The following is a 21,520-nucleotide window of genomic DNA, read 5'->3' on the forward strand; positions in this document are numbered from 1 at the left end:
GGCCAAGACCAGCAGGGATCAGCAGACGCACAGCTGGGACTGCTGCGGCACCACCAGAAGTGCAGGCTCCAGGACCCAGCTGCAGGAGCGAGATTAAGGAACAGCTCATTTCTTACCCTCTGTTGCTAACAGGAGCAGGAGCCAGAGAAAAGATGCCTGGCAAGTGCGCCTTTGCTGTTCCTGGGGGGATATCTGCCTTTGCACAGGGGTAAGCGAAGGGGACCCCACCACCACCCCAGTACAGGTAAAGCAGCAGCCGCCCTTTCAGTCCCATTACTCTCAGGAAACTTTCCATAAAACGCCCTTCGTGCAGGAGGTTTGTGTTTCCCCAGCTGCTTTGTAACATGAAGGTTAGTAGTACTCCGCACGTCCAGTCAGAAAAGTGGAGGAATACTCATATTTTCTGTAAGACAGATGAATTGGCTCAAAGGAAAAAAAAAAATAGAATATGTAAAATGCAACTTTTGTCCTTGGCTTGTTTAAATGCTACAGTACAGGACCATCAAGCAAAAGGGACCGTGACACAGTTTTGTTTCAGTAGATTATACAAAATCCCTCTTTTTATTTATTAAAAGAGCCTCACGTTCACAAGGAAGATGTACAAAATAAAGGTAAAATCAGGAGATTGGAGCAATAGGGAGAAAAACAGAGACAATTTACTCCTTGACTCGGCACCCAAATACAGCAGTTTTCACCAAACTCAAACAAAAGAAAGAGATAAGCACTTGGGTAAACAACTCCCAACAAGTTAGGTGGTTTTTTTGAACCTTCACTTTATAGAGTGTTTTACAATTACAGTTTGTCTCTTACGAAGTTGGAAGATGATGTGCTCAGTAACACACAGGTGATTCACCTGCAAGATACTTTGTTTCTTACACAGATGTGAAAAAAGCCAGTAGTTGAATAAGCAGAGTAAGTCATACAAAATAGTTGATGCGTAACCAGCTAGAGTTATTTTTTTACAAGAAAACTTCATTAAATACAATCATGAAAAAAACTCTATGCGTATCCCACAGTGATATAAACCAGCAGCAAGATAATATCTCTCATATTTCTGCTTTTTGCCTCCAAAAAAAGGGACTGAAAGTTACTTGAGTATTATTTGAACTTTGGAGTATAGTATTAAAAGAACAAGTTTCAGAAGCGCATGTCAGAAATTCAAGACTTCAGAGGCAAGCATCTAATTAATAAAATTAATAACAGTATTATCCATTTGAGGTTCCTTAAATTAACTGTAGTATCTTTTTCTCCTTTTAATTCACGCTGAAAAACAACCTTTTAAGTGCCCGGTACCCATCTGTTGTACAGGCACAAAAGAAAGCATGGCAAGCTATAACCTGAAATACCTATCGGAATCACTAAACAAGTGATATTATACACTGGTAGCTAACTAGCATCCATATTACTTCATATATACTAAACATCCTTTCGGTCGCTCTGATTTCATCACCAGAACAAGACTTTTTCATTTCATAGATTTCTTGCAGGACAGCTCTAATCTCAGCAGCACCACTGTTTAGAAACAGAAGGTTCTGCACGCAAGATGCCTTAAGTTTAGTAAAGAGTAGGTAAAAGGCTGCTGTAAAAAAAAAAAAGTATATTAAAAAAAGTAAAAATCAGAGCTATAGTAAACAGCATCTAAGAAACACTTTTAGATTCAGCGAGGCATTTGAATTTGCTGTCAGTTTGGTGACTTAAGGCTGTTCCCATGCATCCTTACCCGGCAAAACCCTTTGGAGCTTTGCCCGAGCAACTATGCAGGCGAGTCCTCCAACTGTACGCATACCACATCCACAGCTGGGCTACCTGCTCAAACCCACCCTAGCAACGAAACCTCTGGGAAACAAGAAACTAAAACTAGATCCAGTTTTCACCCAGCATTTTTTTCACTGCACAGGACCTGCAGAACAACTGCTCTTGTATTCCTACGGCACCATCTGCTATTTAAAAGTAAATACAAAAGTTAGTATTTTTTTTTCAGTATTCCACACACATGCAAGCAAAAAATTTCAGCTATTGGTGGAACAGTGCGCAAAGCTGCCTGCTTTTTTGTAGCTTCTTTCATTGCCCAGGGATGAGAACTGGGACCAGCTGGAAAAGTGTTTGCATTTGAGAGGGTATTCCAAAATACAAAGGAAACAAATTTTGTATTGCTGTCTACCTCTCCATTTTGATTAACGAGGCAGCTTGAACAACTTCAGTCATAAACGATTAACTGTCATCCTCCAACTGAAGAAGGATTTTCAAGCTTCTGATGTTGCAAAGATTTACGCATACAAGGCAAACACTCCTGGCCCTCATACTTAAAATCTCTGTAAGGATTAAAATTTGGCATAAGCAAGGTGAATAATCCAGCACGTTCTATATATTTTCATACTTCATACCAAATAAAATACTGGGTATGCACAGTGTTAGGAAGCAGGATATTACTGCCATTTGATTACAGTGCTAAGAAAAAGCGTAAATGAGTGTTTACTACCCTAAGCAGCTATACTCTCCTCCCTTGAGATGGCATATACAAGTACAATATAGCCGAGCACTAGGCACCACTACCTTTCCACGATACAGTTGTTTCTGTGCAACATCCAGTACAGTTTTAGTACCGTTAAGCTTAAGTGTCTTACTCGCCAGAGATTCAGAGAACATGAAGCCTTTTTAATGCCAATGTAGCTTCCCAGCACTGTGCACCAGCCGTCTCAGTAACTTTGTCCTGTTCCCCATTAAATGTTTTTTCTTCCCTTCTAAACAAAATCACCGAATTATCCGTCTTCTTTAGAAGGAGAACCTCATGTCCTTGGTGTAGCCCAGTTTGTCCAGGTTGGGAATGCAAGCATACTGGATCATGGGAGGAGGTCCACACATGAGGATCAGAACATCGCTTTGAGGCGGGGGCAGGTGGTCTCTGATCATCTCTTGGTTCACAAATCCTTCACTGTAATCCCAATCTGTTAAAAAAATGAAAGCGGGGGAAGAGGAACAAGGAAAAGAGGAAAAGATTGATACAAGTCACTTTAGAATGAAGTGGGGGGGGGGGGGGGTTAGTAACATTTGGGACTGTAGCATTTGTACACTCCACATGTATTAGTGTCCTCAACACAGTTACACGACATGGAAAAACCGCCACCTCTGCTTTTAAGGCGCAAAACTAATGTACGGAGAGAACAAGGGCTAGCTTTTAATAAAGCTTGCTAAAATCCCCAAGAAAATCTTAAACAGAGCTGTGAACAGAACGTGAATCTTCTCAGCTCCAGCACTGTGAAATAACCAACACCCATCCTTCTTACTCCACTGTTTACAAGTTCACTAGGGGAAATGAAATCTAGCTGATGAAGTTGCTCCCAGTAGGAACACTCATGGTGCTAATCAGTTAATACTAGGATTCAAGTTTACCCATCACATCCCCAGCCCTGGATGACCCAAACCTTTGGGCACAGTAAGACTGACACATTTTTCTCCTACAGATGATACAAAAATTTCCAGTTTTGGTCCGGTTTCACGTATGGTAGTGAAAGTCTGCAGAACAGTGCTGGGAGGGTCTAAGGAGGCACTTTTATCACAACTGCTAAGATCAGTTCACAATTCACAAATATCAAACAAAAAAGGAACAGTGATTATATCTGAATCTAAGCTGCCTTAGACATTCCAGAACACTAATTACAGAAGATGACATGTCAGCAACAGACTTTGGGGACTGCAAGACCATTCCCCCCACCCCAGGGGAGGCATATTCTTGGTCATAAGGTAAGAGAAGGCACATGGCTTTTCCTTCTCTGCCCTAAACTACCACTGAACAGGCGTGTGAATCTATCCTGATGCGGGTGGGCATGATGAGGAATACTAAGAAAGGAAAACAACAAGGAACGACATGGAAACCATTTAGCCTTTTCTTCCTCAAACTTACACAGCTGAGGGAGGCACATTCGGCTAGCTCATCATCTCACCTAGACCAGCCAACGGTATCACATTACCCTTAAAACTGGACTGCACCAAGCCAGAAGGGTATTTTCATTGACAAACACTGTTAATACAAGGGCAATCCCACTGCTAGGAAGAAGGTCAGCTACCACGAATGGCCATACAAAGACAGCTAGACAGGAGGAGTCTGCACTTGGCTGCATCTCCATGAGATACAATGCCTCTGACACTCCCACCGCAGCTGCGTTGATGCATGCTCTAAACACAAGACAAGAAGATAACACGTTATCTTTATGCCTGTGGGGAAGGAGAATGGAAGGTCACCTTGGATCAGAGTAAATAACGGTAAATATTCAGGTGTGGTCATGGGAGGAACACTGCACTACCATTCACCCGAGGTGAGCTTTGTAACTTTGGAAACACCGCCCAATTACATCTGGAGTTTTCTGTGCACCACAGTGTGAAGAATGATGCTACTGGATGCATTCAGACACAACTCATTAAGCAAGAAAGGAGCCCAGAAATATGCATATGACGTAGCATGTCTCCTGTCAAACACATGCATTAATACTCATAACTTAAGCTTCAGTGGAAGTAGCATGTTAGATCTTACTTTCAGGTGCTCTGTCCAGTGTGTACCAACACTTGAAGCGACCGGGATTCTGAACCTGGATCTCCTCTAGCTCAGAACGTAACAGGATATCCTTCTCGGTCTGCAGGATAAGGAAAACAATGATTATGCTCTGCATTTGAGTGCAGCCCTCAGATGACCGCGGAGCATGGTCGTGAAAAGTAAAGCCCTCTTTTAGCACTCCTATTACAAAAGCAACTTTCATCAAAAAACTAACATCTCCCTACCCCTCCATACTGTGCCATTCAGTCAGGAAAATGCCAAGTTTTTCACCTTTGACACTTCAAATTTTATCAGCACTGCCATATGGAGATTGCTTGGTTTTTAAACAGGATGTGGAATGAAAAATAACCAAAGGGGTATCGAGTTCTGACTGGAACAACATATGTTACCCAGGGTATCAAATTCTGCTCCTCCCTGATGTAGTCATTGAAGGCCCAAGAGAAAGCCTTATTCCCGTAAAAGCAGCTGCAGTTTGGGAAGGAGGAGCCTTATTCCCGTAAAAGCAGCTGCAGTTTGGGAAGGAGGAAAAAGGGTAGAGACTAAAAGTGGCACCATCCACTGCAGCCTTAATAATTTGGCACTGAGGACACCACTATGTCTGTAACTGTGGAGGTACGGAGGAATGCGCTAGCAACTATTGCCGAGAAGATGCCTATTTCTGGATCTGCAGCCGCATGTATTCCTGAAATGCTGTTACTGGGTCTGACCAACTCAAAACATGCTCGTCAGAAGCACAGTACAAGGCCACGTACATTGTCATCTGTAAACCAATACAGCCCTTTCAGGAGGCCCAAAATAAAATATCAGCAAAAGACACATTAAAAAAAAATACTATAAAATATTTTATAGTATTAGATATTAAAAAATATCTAGTGCCCAGGCTTTTGTGACTGAACATTTGTCACGATGCTGCTTTACTATTTGTGCAGTTACTGGGTACAAGGACTCTTTAAAGCCAAGGACTGATGTTTACACAGGCTGTTGCTAATACGCAGGCAACTGTTCCCCAAGTCCTTCCTGCAAGAAGCAGTAGGTTTTCCAGGTTGCTAAAGCAGCTCTAGCCCTGTATTAGTCATTTGGAATTACTCATGGCAAATCCTGGCTCTCCTGCCCTCATACCGACTGTACTTTATGGCAACTCCTAGTGCTCAGCAGAGACCAGCTGCTGCAGCCACACCAGCCAGCGCCCGAGGGCACTGGGAGGGCTTACTGTAATAAAGCATCAGAACAGGGCAGCTGTTGGCACCTGGATAGAAAAATCATGCTTTCTAATTCAGATCTGGTACAAAGGAAATGAGGACACACTGAATTATCAGAGGACAGGCGAATGAACGATAGAGGAAAGCCCAATGAAGATAAAAAACACAGGAATGAAGTGAGGTTCACCACAAGTAATGGCTCAAAATCCAGAAACAAATATTCATTATGATGGAGAAATTTAAAAGCAAAAGTATTAACACCAGAAGAACATCAGGCAAAGAAAGGGCGTTGCAGTTCAGCAGCACACCACCATTTGGGTTGCCTGGTCATCCAAGAAATCTCTATCACAAGGATTCCATGGATGAGAGATCTTCCCTTTGTCCAGCAGGGTAGTATGATACACCACAAAGAGCAATAGAAACACATGAAGAACTGTCAGAGGGAACAGAAATGAAAGGAGACAGCCATGCAGAATCACAGCTCTGTAGTTGAGGGAGCTGCCAGAGACCAACGCTAATTTTAGCCTCACCTAAGGGGTTCTCAAACAGAAAGATTCCACACACAAACCCTGCTGTGAAGTTGGGGAGTTACAATTCCTGAAGGAGAGAGATGTCCACCTCTTTCATGTTTCCACTAAGAAAGACAGCCCTGAAATTCTGCCCAAAACATTGACAATTTGCTCAAAGAAATTGAGAGTTTTAGAACATTTATAAACTGGATTGGAAACAGAACAATGAGACACAGGAAAGCGAGCATTAGCTGGGAGGAAAGTGGCATTACCGTAGTAACAATAAAATCCCAACTCATTATAGTGCTTTTATATGGGAAGTTTTCAACATTTCAGTTTGCTTCTCCCCTCAGGGTTTATATTTCTGTACCAGGCTTTCTCAGCAAGAATTTCATTTGCTTAGTGGAGTTCTGTTAGTTAAGTAATGCTTTATAAACAGAAAAAAGGGCAGAATTACCTGATTAGCAAACAGCAGCTGACAAACGGTAGGGTCGCTTTTGTCTTTTACAATTGCTTGAATGATCTGCAGCATAGGGGTTATCCCTGAAAGAGAAAGGCAGGTCAATGATGCGAGAATGTGAAAGAGCAAAAGAAAGCGCGAGCAAGCACGTGAGAGAAAATATGAACACACACATCTACCAGCTGTTAGAAACCAAGGATGAATCTTTGTATATACGTACCAGTCCCACCTGCAATCATCCCCACATATTTTACTTTCTTAGTAACTGGTTCAGCTTTCTTTTCAGGCCGAATAGCAAACTCGCCTGAAAAGAGAGAGAGAGATGGAAAACACTGAAGAAAGCAGGAAACAGGGCCTATGGTGCCTTCCCAGCACGTTCAGCTAATTGATTTTGTTTCGGTCCTGTCACCCTCCCCCTCTGTAAAGCAGGAGCAGGAAACAAAGATGAAGATGTTACAAATTAAAACAAATCCTCAAAGATTATTAGAGATTGTGAGACGTGATGATAACACAGACACTGACATGGGTTATTACTGACTCCTGACTACAGCACCAAACCATCACTACCTGTATTTCTATTTGCTCATATCCCATACTCTCAAGGATATTCAGAAGCCCAGATTCTGGAAACAGTCCTACACAAAGAAATTAATCTGCTCAGAGAGTTTATTTATCCCACGCCGATTATTTTAAGGGAAAACCTGAAATATGCAGGGTGTATTTTTTTGTATATTTATCTCCTCTTTTTCAGCTGATTTGCCAAATCTGACAGGGAGTTTGAAATTGCCCAAAACGTTGTATTTGTTGTAGTCACACCTCTCCTCATCCAGGATAATGAACACAACATACAAAGCTCTGGAAAACCACATGTCCGAGTTCTGCTGCTCACAAGGTTTTTGCTGCCAGAAGGTTTTTATGACACATTTGTGACTGCACTGTGCCACAGTGAGATATTTTATATCAGCATAAAAGTACTTCCTACTGAAAAAGTTCATTTTCACTTGGGAAACTAGCATTGGACAGCACAAATACCAAATTCTTTTATCAGTGTATAAACTATGTCCATAATAAGCAGGGAGAGAATTCCCTTCTTTGAGAATAGTCATATAACAATACCTCTCAGGATGGCCATTGAGTTAAGACACTAGCAATTTCTTTTGTGCAGAGATGCTAACATCAGAAAAGAATCTTTGTAATATTTTTTTTTTGTATTGTTTACTCTGGATAAATGGTATCTTCTGAGTCAGCCTTGCCTTTTCCTTTGTAGACAAGCAGGCCACTTGGTCCTCTGAAGTCAATAGTATCCCCTATTTTCAGGCTGTCTAAGTATTGAGACATCTTCCCTCCATCAGGAAACTTCGGATGGACACCTCTAAAGTAGATCTGTTAAAAATAATGATGAAACAATTAATCTCACAGTTCAAAGATGAACATTTGTCCTTCAAGTACTGAGGTACCTATACTCCTCACACAAAGAACACAATTACTACATAAAGAAATACTGTCAATACAGATTTGACTGACAATAGAAGCACTGAGTTTTCTGAAAACAATTAAAATGCCACTCTTGTCCCAGTTTTGATCAGACTGGACACAGACTGGCAAGTTCTCCATTGTATTTCTGTAACACAGAAAATATCTCTAAATAATCAACATGATTTACACCCAAGTTCAAAAGGGAACAAAAAAAAGCCAAGAAAAAAAAGCCCCACTGTGATTTCAAACAGAAAAACTTCCGAGAAAGATCCCTGACAGCTCAGTTGCAAAGGGATATACCCAAACCTTCTTCCTGGGATGCCAACTGCTTGCACCTTGAAGTTAAAGTAACAAAAAAAGTGGCTACCAACTAATTGAATATTCAACCGTTCACCAACAGGTATCAGTTAGTGTAGTTACATTGCTGGAACACTGCTGGTTTTTTTGTTCTAAATCTCATGGGTGTGAAAGAGTTCGAGCTGAGACTAGCTACACTTTTACAAGAACAGCATCATTTGCATGCATGGAGAGCTACACTGGGAAGAAGGAGTCTTGTGAAATGTTTCTGAGTCGAAGATTTACATTTTTCCCTTGTCATGTCTTCACCGTGCAATGCCATGCTCATGAAGATAAGGAGGTAGCAAAAGGCAAAATCACGTCTAGTTTCACAATAAATTAATAAAGTATTATTAGTTGTAAAGAAGAAAAAATCTTAAGAGTAAAATTCTAAGAGGAAATCCAGTGCAGATATTCAGGTTTTAAATTCCTGTCAGCTTTAAATATATTTACTTAGTCTAGCTACCAAGAGACAAAACAAAAGTACATTATCACAAGGCTCAAAATTACATTCTTGCCAATTAAATCAGTCATTCACACTGTCTGGATCAGTAATGATAATGATCACTGCTCTTAATGATCATAATGACCATATTACATTAGCTTCAGAAGAAGGCAAGGTTAATTCCTTACTTCAGAAGGATTAAAAAAGCATGTGAACATCTGCAGGTCTACACAGATTTTGGAAAATTGCAGTATGCAAATACAGAAAAATTATGCAGCATCTCATGAGACACACTCATTAAAGAAGTGCTCGTAAAATGCCACGTGGATTGTAGGTAATTGTAGATCACTTGTCACAAGTGGAAGTCTGCAGTGGCACATACCTGAAGAGAAGCCAGCATATCAGACTTCACACAGCACTGCAAGTGTAAAGGTGGGCTCAGAAGTTGCCCAGCCTGGTAAAAGAGCGTGAAATTCTCACCTTGACAACAAGAGCCACAAAACCCTTGTCATCATCACTGGAAACTGGAGTGTAAGGTCTAACAACCAGAGCTCCGTCAATCCGTGCAGACAGGTAGATATGCTGTCCTGTATGCAGAGAAGAAAAAAAGCAGTTTGCTTTCAAAAGATTTTTTTTTTCAGTGGATGTACTGAGTTGGCATGGACCACAAACGCAGTCTCAAAGTTCTCCTAATGACCTTGTTTTGGGGCTTCACTTTTTCCTCTCTCATTCTCCTGACGTTGTAACACCTTGCCAGAGTTGTTAACCATGCACAGATTCTACTTGGATGGGCAAACAACTCTGCTGCTAATTTTCATCTGTCTATCAATCATATCTGTTCTGATAGCTTCATGCCCTTACATTTACCGAAGCCCAAACTGTACGTGAGATCTTGCAAAAGATGTGATACGCCTCACCATTACAGACAAGTAAAAAGGCCACAGGAGAGGAAAACTGTCAAGTGCTGTTCACACCTCTTTATTAACATGTTAGTTATAAACTGTTACAGTTTAGTTACGACTGAGTTTATAACTGTGCTTTGACCACAGATTGCTAATGTCTACCGGGAGGTCTTCTAGTTGCCATTGCTAAGGCTGCCTAGACGTAAAGTACTTTTCTAACCCTGCTAGTCCTCCAGCTTAACATTTGAACATAGTGATCACGTTTCAATCTGTCACACATTCACTGCACAATCTACAATAGTTTCTTTTCTCAACATCGATGGTTTTGATTAATAAACCCTAGAATCAATTCTTTTGAAAGGTTTTCCTATAAAATTCCAACACCCTGAAGAGACCCAAGTGAAGAATACCTAGAGGGGGATTTGATTTTTGTTATTCTTTTGCCACTAGGTCAACAGAACAAACTATCTCTGGAGATGAATGCAGCTCTCCAAAGATGGTGCAGCTCCTCTGCCTGCTATGGGAACACAAAGAGGGGGTTTTACTGGGAGCTGGTTTGCCAAGCCAGAGGCCCAGTGAGGCAAACCAGTGGGTGAATGAAGATGTGCTGCTACCTGGTAACTTGGGAAACGAGCAGCCATAACTCACTTGAAGCTGTACAGGGACATAACGTAAGGGTGACTCAAATAACCCTCTCAGCAAAGCCTATACACTTCCGGTAGCACCCACGTTTCCCACTTAGGGAAGACCTGAAGGGAGCTGCAGCAGCAGCCTCCTGTTCCTCCTCCAGGCAAGGGGCGGCCTCGTTAACCCCCTCCTCCAGGAACAGACCCATGGTGACCACTGCAGACTGTGAACCTGGACAGACGGGACCGCTGTCAGGGCATACCTCACAAGAATTGGTACAGATCCAAAAAATGGTGCTCTTCCCAAAGGGAAAACCTGCTTTATGCTCTTACTTGTTAGAGCTTTACCCAGCCCTGAAAGGACAGCAACTGGTAGCCTCTGCGTGGGGCCACACACAGTCCCACTCTCCCTCAGAGGGAATCACGTTTTTTTCCTGTAACGCTCCAGCTGGTGGTAGAAGCAAAACGCTGGAGCTGGACTAAACATGCAGCATGCACGCCAGCATCTGTCCCGCGGCTGCCCAGCCTGCTGCTCCCAGCTGCTTTCACCACCCTCACCAGCTTTCAGCTCCCTCTGCTTCCCACGTCTCGCCCAGTAAACCATTCCCTCAGTCACCCACAGATTAGCCCGTTCAGAGCACCTTTGGGAGCATGACTATGCTGCTCCTGGGACTGTGCAGGGCCAGGGATGCACCTTCTCAGACAATGCCAAAACAACTGGCTGCTTTGTCCTGACCTTACTAAAACACTGGAGGAAGCTGTGGCATCCAGCTGGCCAAATCCACCCCAGATGGCTTCCTTTCTGCTAGCATGTAGGACAAGAACAATTACAGAGGTGACACAGCTCACTCCTCGGTGTTCGTTATGGGAAAGGGAGGGAAACTAGTTTTGCCCTCGTGGCTACTTAACAGGATCAAGAGAATAATACATCCCAAACAAGAGGGAACCTAAACACAATGGACTGTGATGCTGGAAAGGTGCTGAGGACTACCACAAAGCACCTGATCACTGCAACAGGTTGTTAATGCAGAAGTCCCTGTTAAACACAAGTCACAATTAGATGCTCTTTATATAAGCAGTAGGAAACAATAGCACTAAGCTATTATGGAAGGCAACACGCCACATGGCAAGGCTGAAGGAAACTTCTACCCCATGGTGATTAAGAAGTTCCATGAGACTGACTGCAAATTCAGAAGTGAACAGATCATCTGGTAAACTGCATGTGTTGGAGGCGAAGTAGCTGAGAGCGCTGCCTCGGGAGATGGAAAGGGACCAGAGAGACCAAGCACCACGGGAATAACACACACTGGAAAGTCGAGACTGCAAAAATACAAGTAAAGACCAGTGTTTGTTTCTACTGTCTTCACAGAAACAAGCTGGATGTACACTCTCTGTAAGTACGCAATGTTTCAGACCCTACAGATGTCTCTCATCATGAGGATAATCTTGCAAAGCTCTATATACCAGCTCAAGAGTATTCGAAATTCAACAGTTCAAAATGTAGGAAAAAAGTCCCCACAAAATCTCTTATATATAATTAACAATGCTTGGATTCTCAGTAAGGAAAACCAGAACGTACCTACAGGGAGACCCAGAACGTGATCTATAGAAGGGAGAGCAAATCGAAATCTTCTTGTATCATGACTAACTTCCTGAAAGAGGAAAATAAAAAGAACAATCAGCTATGTTGTTGGGATTTAATGATTGCGATTTCACTCATAAAACTAATACGCTACTCTGGATTCCTGCAGGATTAAATACTTGGGGGAGAGCAGCCTCCTAAATGAGATAGATTTTTGGCTAATGCAAGTATGAACTCCTCTGAATGTGGCAATCCTGCAGACATCAACTTTTCCTTCAAATTCCCTGAAAACTTAACTTTATCTCAAAATATTTTAGAAGTAATACGGAAGTAAAAATAGAAATAAAACAGACAAATGCAAATACTGTTTTGATGTATATTTAAATGTGAATAGCAAAACTTAATAAGATACTCATATACAGGTTAAGACTAAGCGATAACTTTCTAAATAATATGAACATTTACATTGCCTTCTGTGAAAAGGCCACAAGATAAAAATTAATCGGTTTTTCAATTATGATTTAATGTTTGAATATGTAGGAGTTCAAGGCCAAAAAAAATCTATTCTGATGTCTCAAAATCAGATGAATTAACCATTTCAATGTAGAAGATGATTTCAGAAGACACTAGGGGATGTCAAGGAGATTAGGAAGTAGCAACCTCGTCCCCTTTGCTATGCTAAGACCCCTAAAAATACTTTTTCCTGTAAAAAATTGAATTAATCCTTAATTAAAATTGAAAAGAGCACTCTATTTAGATAAGAACTTTATTACAAAATTATGACATTTTATGCAGTCCAGCTGGGATAATTATTCTAATCTTTTACTAGGAAAGTAATACCTTGAATAAAATTTTGTTAATGAGTAAATAAAATGACATTTCTTATGCTAGGTAAATTTTATCTCTAAAAAAATCAGGTCCCATTCATAGGATTGAAAAAGACAGCAAGAAACAGCATACAGCCTAATGCCTCATCCAAAGACTTTCTTTATTTAAAGCCCTATGGGACGTAATACCCCTGCTAGAGAAAATTTCATAAACATCCTATAAAATATTGTAACCCTTTTTTTGTTTGTTTGATTATTTTAAAAGTAACCAGTGGAAACAGATTTCTTTTTCAACACAGTTCGTCTAGTCTTCACTTACAAGTTCTAGTCACACTGATGAAATTTTCTTCACAATAAATTGTTTTAAGGTTAAAGCTGAAGAAAGAAGGGAACTGAGTGGCAGTCGAAAAAGGGCTTCTCTGTACTTATGTCTATTCAGGAACAGTAACTGCCATTGCAAATTCCAATAGAAAGACAACTAACGTGGACTTAATACTGCCGCTCTCACACTGACTGCTGCTGTTTCTGTACGAAAATTTCAGCACCAGCTTCACTACTTCAAAGCTGGATTTTGCCATTAGTTCTTTATTTTACAATGCTGTCTTTAACAGCATGCAGAAAGAACAAAGTTCTGAATTCTCAATTAATCATCTCATCAATTAAAGTTGAGATAGCTTTGCCAAAGGTATCCAAACAAAGGTATGTTGGTGCATCACAAAAGACAATTGTGAGAAATACTACAAAGCTCAAGAAATTCCCCGTACCTTGATGAGCATGCCTGCACCTTGTCTCTGTTATGTGGCCAAAACATATGGCATGCCATTCAGCAAGTCGTTAGTCAAGGCTAGATTAAAGATAGCCCTTGAAATAGAATGCAGAAGCCGTTTCCAGTATGGGGTCATCTCTGCTGCATTCCCCAATGCCATCATTTGGCATTGCCCTAAGCCCCTGGAAGCCCTTGGCCTTTGGCTACCAGCACGCATTTCTGTCTCAAGCTGCAGGTGCTGAGTTCTCCACCCTCGCAACTGCAAATGCAAAGCTGCAGAACAGTTTTTTGCAGGCTGGTGCTTTGCTGAAGCCACTGAAAGGCAACAAATGAATTATGCTTACCGTTACAAAAAAAAAACAAAAACAACAACCTCGTGGGCTTTTTTAAGGCATAAACTAAATTAGCACACCTAACTATATTATGACAGTTTTTTCCTATGCTAAACACTAGGAAGGAGCCTTGTGATCCCTATTTCTTCATTCAACAGACAGGAGGTATGGCATACTCAATTTGGGCAAATGTTAATGTTTCAGCTGGTAGGTAAAAGGCAGACAGTGAGCAGAGAAAGAAATGCTTCTGCTCTCAACAGCTCGACAAAATGGTACATTCAATTTCCAGCTTTCACACACAAAAATCTAAGCTGCATTAAAAGATACACATGTTAAACTAGGCATTCTCTAGACCAGTGCTTTTCAAACTTCAGATTACAGACACCTAAAAACTGTTTCTAGGTAACTGTGGAATCCTTCTGCAATTTCACATATGTGTATTGCTGTATGGCAGCCCAGTACATATGACTCAGTTTTCCGTTGCAGTCACCAGTCCATTTTCTTTAGCTGTGAAATCAGTCTAAGCAGCTCCTGCCACTGCCCTTCCTGGTCAAGCTTCTTGTTCTTTTGCTTGGGTCACAGTCCACTAAGAAAAGATTATGCAAGGCCACAGTCTCAACTACATCATCAAAATACGTCAGAGTAAAAATTACAACCCCCAGCTACTCCCAAAACAGGGAGTTCATTTGTCCACTTTTTGTTTTAAACAAAAAAAACGTTTTGGTGCTCTGCTGGTGAAGGTACCAACAGCTTCACAGTCACAAAAAGGTAATGACAAATACCAACATGGGAACAACAGAAACTTTAAAAACATGAGGGTCTTGCTCAACTGGGCAAGCAAAAGGAGCAACACTACAAGGTAAAACCAGCACACTGAAATTCCTCTTGCAATGAAGATAAACTCTAGCCAACCACGCAGATGTCTTGAGTAGGCTCCACAACCACACTGAGAACCACGAGGATCTTCCCAAGTTAAAATGTTTTTCTGTAATCACAGGTGGTTTTACATTAAAGTTCTCATTTACTTCAAATGTAATAGCTCGTAAAATACAAACTGAAGCGTGTCAGAAAGACTAACTCCATCTTTCCCAGACAGGTGAATATGGCAACGTTGAGAAGTTTACTACCAAAGATCGGAGCATTTGCAGCAGATTTTTGGCAGGATGTTAGAAGCTACTAGCACTTATTGTACCAAGTTATTATTTTCAAAATAATTATAAACATCCATCAGTCAAATATTCTCAGTTGATCAAGGTACCAGTGCAGCAGCATTTGACCTGGTTATATAAGAGCTGTTCCTCCATCCTGAGATTTAAAAAAGGCATACAACAACAGAGTGAGAAAAAAAAAAACACAACAGTATTTAGCAAAAAAATCAAGTGAACTCTGAATTCTCTTCTGTTACAAACTGCTACAGCAGAAACTTGCAAGTAGCTTGATTCTCAGAAGCATGTGTCAGCGCCTCAAGCTTCCCTCCCCTCCTGCAGGTCAGGCAGACTGTACCTGCAACAACCACATGCTACAGATCTCATGAGAAAGTGGGGAGTATATAATAGCGTTGTCGCAGTACACACAGGGAATAAATTCAGTAAGTACACATGGGAAACAAATTCAGTAATGCTGCCCAGCCCAAGCCACGGGGAAGCTTTCAGTTCCCATGAAACCAGGACTTGGAATGACGGTAATCGTTTTCTTTGACTCACAGAACAAATGAAAGCCAAGCTATCGGTGCACTCTCTAGACCTCAAACAAAGCTCTGTTCCAGTCCAAAGCCCTTGTCATCAAAACTCTTCTGATAACTTTCTGAGTAGCTCATCAACTTAAAAAATCAACACTAAAACCACCTTCAGGTCTGACTTCACACCTGAAAAGCCAAGATTCCTATCTCATGCTTTTGATGGTGAGTTTATCCAAGGGAAATCTCGACTTTTCACCATTCATGTCTTTGGTCCCCTTTCCCAGAATCTGAGTTACCAACTTCTGATAGCAAGATCCACCCCTGAAAGGGTCATAACTTTCCTCTGAAAACCCAGCTGAGCAGCCTGGGAGGTACAGAATGGCTTTTACTTTTAACAGAAAGAAAGAGAAGCTGAGACAGCTCAGGTGCTGTCAGGACTACATAATTTAAACACCTTTCTTCCTGTAACACATTAGAGTACATAAATCCAATAACAGGAATCAGTATGAACATAGTTCTGACAATTACTATGCTGAATGTTACTGACCATGAAAAAACCGCCTGCTCTGCCTGACAGCATGACTTCTGTCTCATAGCCAATCTAGTAGTGCAGAGTTAAGAAATTTCTGCTGATGTACTCCATGGCATGAGACACACGTGATAGAAACTCCAAGTGTGGTCATTTCTAAAACAGCATTCTGCTTGGAAACAAGCTACTTGCAGAACTCAGTTCTACTAGGCAAGGAGCATTTATGAAGAAGTCCTTTCCTTAAAATACAAGTATTCACCCTGCTGCAACATTACCCAAGATTTAAGAAGCTATAAGCATTCCACAGTATCCACGGAGAGGTCACAGTCATCACTGTACATGCACTTACCTCCTTATCAATCAGCCTCAATGCATACTTCACTTCAGGATCCTTCAGAGTAATCGCAGGATGGCGACTCCCGAAAATCGTCCGGATGCTGGTGTAGGTTAGCCATATTGGGTACGTCACTAATCGAATCAGCTGCAGCAATACAGAAAGTGTTAGACATGCGTGCATAACAAAAGAAAGTTATTTTGGCGAGAAGGAATATGGTAGCATGACATGACAATCTAACCACCAAAAAAACTATGTTTCTTTGTACTAATATGAGCAGGAAGAGAAAGTATTAAAAAAACACCAGCCAGTGTAACATACAAATTTGCTTTATGAATACCTGGTGTTACTCTTACATTGAGGCACTTTGCATACCAGCAGAGGGCTGCCAAACCTGGCAGCTCGACAGAAGCGAGGAGGCCACAGCTCCATGTCCCCAGGTCCAGCCACTAGTGAGGCTGAGCACATATATCCAGCAGGCACGCACACAGACACACATACACAACACAACACATGCCCAAATACACACGTGGCTGGACACACTGATGAGCACAGACAGATTCTCACACAAACAGCGCTGATGGTCTCATCCTGTTCCCCTCCCTGATGGATCAGGATGAAGGTCTGTTAGTGGGAAATACACGTATTCACGTGTATCAGGTGGATCCACTAGTAGCTGGCTTAGTGTTCACAGCAGCTGCTGGCAGACTCCAGTCTCCCCAGTTGCTGACATCCAGACATATGAGGCACTGTTACACAGACCCCTTTGCACATTACCACATGTGCTGTGGACCCCCGAGTAACTGGGGGTCTCACACTCGACCACAGACACACACACACACCCTCCTCTCTCATGGATGGCCTGGACCCCCGGCCACTCCAGCAGCCAGCGCCTTCGGTGGTTTCACCCTCAGAGATGCCCACATGCCTGCCTCGCAGGCCACCTCACCTACTTGCCACCTAGTCCATCTTGATCTTTGCTAGCCATCACACACTCGCGCTGGGTGCTGACACCACAGACACACAGGCCCTCCGCAGCCCGGCTCCAGGCACTAGCACTTACATCTCCACGCAGACATGTGCATGCAGAACAGCATCCCTTCCCAGGAGAGCAGCTGTGGAGTTTAATGAGGACACTGGACAGACCGTGCTGACTGGCTGCAGGACACAGCCAGACAAGGATACAGAGCAGGCTTCTTTACGCAGGGTCAGCCCTTTTCATCCATTTATCCTTTTATTTTGCCCACATTTGCTCCTCCACAAACAGCATCGATCCCTGCCAGTGATTTCTCCCTTAAACATCCCACAATCCTCAAATGCTCTTCCCATGCATCCCATGCACCCCCAGCCTGCAAGTGGAGCCAGCCTCCCACTGACCCGTGCAGACAGGTGTCACCCCTGGCCCACGGGGCAATGGCTCCCCCAGACAGCTTTGGCAAGGGCTGTGGCTCATTTCTCTGGGTGGGTTATTGGGGCTGCCCCACCTGCCAGTGTCTCTGTGCTTCTTTGCGTGCACGTGTGGGGAGATAAGTCTTCACATGTTGGCTGCTCTCCTGCAATGGGCCTGGGAGTAGCCGGGTCAGGGTATCACCCAGGTTCCTCACCCACCCTTGTGCCTCTGTGCTCCTTGGTGCACGCACAGGCAGACAGGCTCCTCAACCACGTCACCTAATGCGCATCGCTGCTTTGGTGCATACTTAGATTGCACACAATGCACTAACTTACTTTTGGAAAGCTCAGAGTCCTGACGGGTTAGCTTTCACTTTCATTTCATTTTAAAGGAAGTCAACCAGTCTTTTAGAAGCACGTTTCCACGAGCGTGACAGTTCTCAGGAGGCTATAAAAAAGAATGCCCTACATTACGACTACTAAAACTGTGGCAAGGGTAATTTTTTTAAAAAAGGGACAGCATAAACTCTCTCTTATTAAAATGCTGCTGTACAGGTTTAAAATTTATCAACACTGGGTATAGTTTAAAGGCACACCATGGCATACACAGACACTGTATTTTTCACTTTTATTTGAAAATGCTGAAATAGCTCCACACAGTTTTTTTTTCCTGAAGAAGCTGAAGTTTACAGGAACGCTATTCTTTAATTCCTGCAGATCTACCAGATTACTGCAGCTCCAGAAAGAACTTTTGTTATTGAATGACAAAAAAAGGGAGGAGAGAGGGGAGTTCTTAAAGAAAGTGACAGAGCAGCAAATAAACTCCCTAATGACAATTGCAACAGGTGAATGAGACCTGGTGGAGATAGCAAACTGAATCTGCAGCAGGTGATGTTTCAAATAAGACATTAATACATTAAAATAAACTTGTTTCATTTACAGGTGTGGCTATCTAAAATGAACAAAAAAAAGTGCAGCTGTGGTCTAGCAAAATTGCAGTTGAAAACAGGAATTCAAAAACTTCGGCTCAGCCCCAACTCCAACACTAATGTATATCAGTATTAGATGATTAGGAAGACAGGAGGAGAGTGGAGTTCAAAATCTCACCTCTGCAAGTCAGTTTCTCCACCTGTGTGCAGAGATAAGTGATTTGCAAGGATGGGAGAAAGTGTTTTTGAATCATCAGGTGTCAAGCGAAAACTACCACAGCTGTTCAATAAATGAGATTAACACACTCTTTCCCCACATATGCATAATCATCACTTTTTGAAGCGATGCACCAGATCTGAGTCTGCTGGAGCAGAATGCAGTTTAATTTTGACAAATGCTTTTAACACAGTGTTAGTCTCATGGAAGGCAATTTGTTATTCATGGTCAATTAGCGCAAAAGCCACTAATTCAGACAGCTATTTTATTTCCTTTCTCAGAAGGTATCAGCTAGGGGGCAGAAAAAAGGGGAAGAACTGAATGTTGAATGATTACAAAAAAGTTATCCTTGCTAAGAAATACGTTCTCAGGGTTAAGAGATCTATGTACTCTTACCACAGAGTACATCAAGATATTAATGAAAATAACTGCATTGCAGCCATGGAAGCTGAATCAGATCTACAGCAGCAGAGGAAGTGACTGGCTGACCATAAGGCCAGGAATCACTAAATGAAGATCTGGTGACTCATAGTTTCCAGTTGCACACATCTTTGCTAACAGGGATCACAAAATAAGTAACTGAGCAGGAATTTTTATTAATGGAAACAGACCTCTGCGGAATAACAAAAAAGGCCAGAAGAAAGAAAAAAGCCATAGCATTGAGATTGCCAGCCCTTTCCACTAGGGCGTGGTGAGCAAAACACAGTTACACACAAGCTTATGGCAGGACACTCCACCACCGAACTGCCCTACAAACACACAGACCGAATGCTTCTTTGGCAAGAAGCCTTGTGCCCTCAGCTCCAATCTCCCTTCCCCCACTTCCTCATTCAAACCCTATTTTTAAGTGATCTTACTTAAACATTCTTCTCATCTGTTTTAGAAAATGGTGAGAAGATTAAGGGACAAGCACTTCTGCAGTTTTATCATCTGTCTCATCCTTTTCTGTTCAAGTAACATAATAAGCAGCTGTACCCAAACTAGCTTATGTTGCATCCACCTCCGTCCCACTCCTCTCACAAACCCAGAGCCAGGAATGTCTGAGCAGGTGCATCAGAGGAAAGATGTGTCAGGCAGCTGTGGAAAGAGGGTAACGATGCATGCTACGGATAACAGCGCTGCAAACCCACCGCTTGGCAGACATGACCCCAAAAAAGCCCTCCGCTACAACAGCAGCTGCCAGGCTGGTGGCTTCAAAGCCATCAGCACGGAGACTGAAAAACTATTCAGGGAACTGAGAGAAGAAAAACGCACGGGCCACAGCAGCCAACACTGGCACCACCAATCCCACGCACAAGAGCTGTGGGCGTCCACGCTGCCACACACACCCCGACCCACGCCAGCCAAGAGAAGGTCCCAGCGCCACCGCATCGCTGCTGGGGGGGAGTACGGGGGGGGGGAGAAGAGACGGACACCGGACGCCGTTCCCAGCGCAGGCACCCCCCTTTTCCCTCCGGGGTGATGGGCACAGGGCAGGGGAGGCAGCAAGGGCATCGGGCACTCTGTGACACCGCTGTCCGCTCAGGCACCCAGCGATCCAACCCCTGGAGCCAGGGGAGGGGGGGAGCGGGCCGCCGCGCCTCTCTCCTCAGCCGCGGCCAGGCCTCGGGGCCTCAGCTCGCTCAGGGCCTTGGCGGGAGGAACGGAGTGAGGGCACAACGTAGCACCGCAGCAGCCGGCACCCCAACCACCCGCTGCCGGGAGAGCGCAGGGCCCGCTTACCCCCACACCCCCGCTGCCACCCCGGGGCCCGGCCGCCCGCCGCCCGCCGCCCCCGGGGCTCGGGCACACTCACCGCGCTGAGCTGCGCCCCCATCGCTGCCCCCAGACGGAAACCGAAGCACCGCCCACCCCGCCCCGCCCTGCGGACGTCGCACAGGCGCCCCGCCAATCAGCGCCGGGCTGATACCGCCCCCTGGTGGCTGCCGGGAGCGGCGCCCGCCGCGGCCCGTTCCACCGGGAAGGCGCCCCAGCTGGGCCGCCAGGTGGCGGCCGCTCCCCGCGGAGGCGCCCCGGGGCGGTGGCGGCTCCACCCGGGGCCGGAGGTCGGGGGAACCGGAGCTAAGGGCCCCTCTCCCGGTGAACAGGCGGCGGGTTCCGCTTCTCCCTGTGCAGGTGGGAGAGGCACGGCCCCCTCCTCCCCCCCTCCTTGTGTCGGCTGGCGCGGCCCTGGCCGGCGGCTGTGGGGGAACCGCCAGTTCCGGTACCGGAGCCCTGAGGCTCGAAATGGCGGCGGGGCGCGGCTGCCCCGCAGGCCGGCTGGTGGGGCGGGACCGCCCGGTGGCTGCGCAAAGGGCAGCGGGAGGCGGGGAAAGCGCAGCACGGAGGAGATCCCGCGGGGCGGCGGTCGGGCCGGGGGCCGGTGCGGGAGCCTGTCCTCGGCCTGTTATCCTACTGCACACATAACGGCCTTTTACTCTTTATTAACTGCCTAA

General features: G+C 44.0%; 1 protein-coding gene across 2 annotated transcripts; it reads right to left on the bottom strand.

Moving 5' to 3' along the window:
* Nucleotides 1-527: 527 nt before the first annotated feature.
* CYB5R3 (cytochrome b5 reductase 3) lies at nucleotides 528-20,906 on the bottom strand. 2 transcript variants are annotated; one of them, XM_082493602.1, is made up of 9 exons: nucleotides 20,881-20,906; nucleotides 16,566-16,697; nucleotides 12,082-12,154; nucleotides 9,455-9,561; nucleotides 7,971-8,100; nucleotides 6,938-7,021; nucleotides 6,715-6,800; nucleotides 4,529-4,628; nucleotides 528-2,945 (listed from the first exon to the last, which is right to left on the bottom strand). In XM_082493602.1, exons 1-9 carry the CDS (start codon nucleotides 20,899-20,901, stop codon nucleotides 2,773-2,775), a joined length of 906 nt encoding a protein of 301 aa, XP_082349728.1. In that variant the 5' UTR covers nucleotides 20,902-20,906; the 3' UTR covers nucleotides 528-2,772. The 2 variants fall into 2 exon arrangements, with proteins under 2 accessions (XP_082349728.1, XP_082349727.1); XM_082493601.1 differs by lacking the exon at nucleotides 20,881-20,906 and having other exon boundaries at nucleotides 16,566-16,843.
* Between the last annotated feature and the right edge of the window lie 614 nt (nucleotides 20,907-21,520).

Source organism: Vanellus vanellus (assembly GCF_965231255.1).
Source record: "Vanellus vanellus genome assembly, chromosome: 1".
Taxonomy (NCBI): Eukaryota; Metazoa; Chordata; class Aves; order Charadriiformes; family Charadriidae; genus Vanellus; species Vanellus vanellus.

Coding starts and splice junctions, on each gene's coding strand:
- CYB5R3 (XM_082493601.1), bottom strand. CDS start 16,733: ATGCACGCATGTCTAACACTTTCTGTATTGCTGCAGCTGATTCGATTA. Junction 12,155..16,565: donor TGAGGCTGATTGATAAGGAG/GTAAGTGCATGT, acceptor TTCCTCTTTCAG/GAAGTTAGTCATGATACAAG. Junction 9,562..12,081: donor CGTTCTGGGTCTCCCTGTAG/GTACGTTCTGGT, acceptor CTCTGCATACAG/GACAGCATATCTACCTGTCT.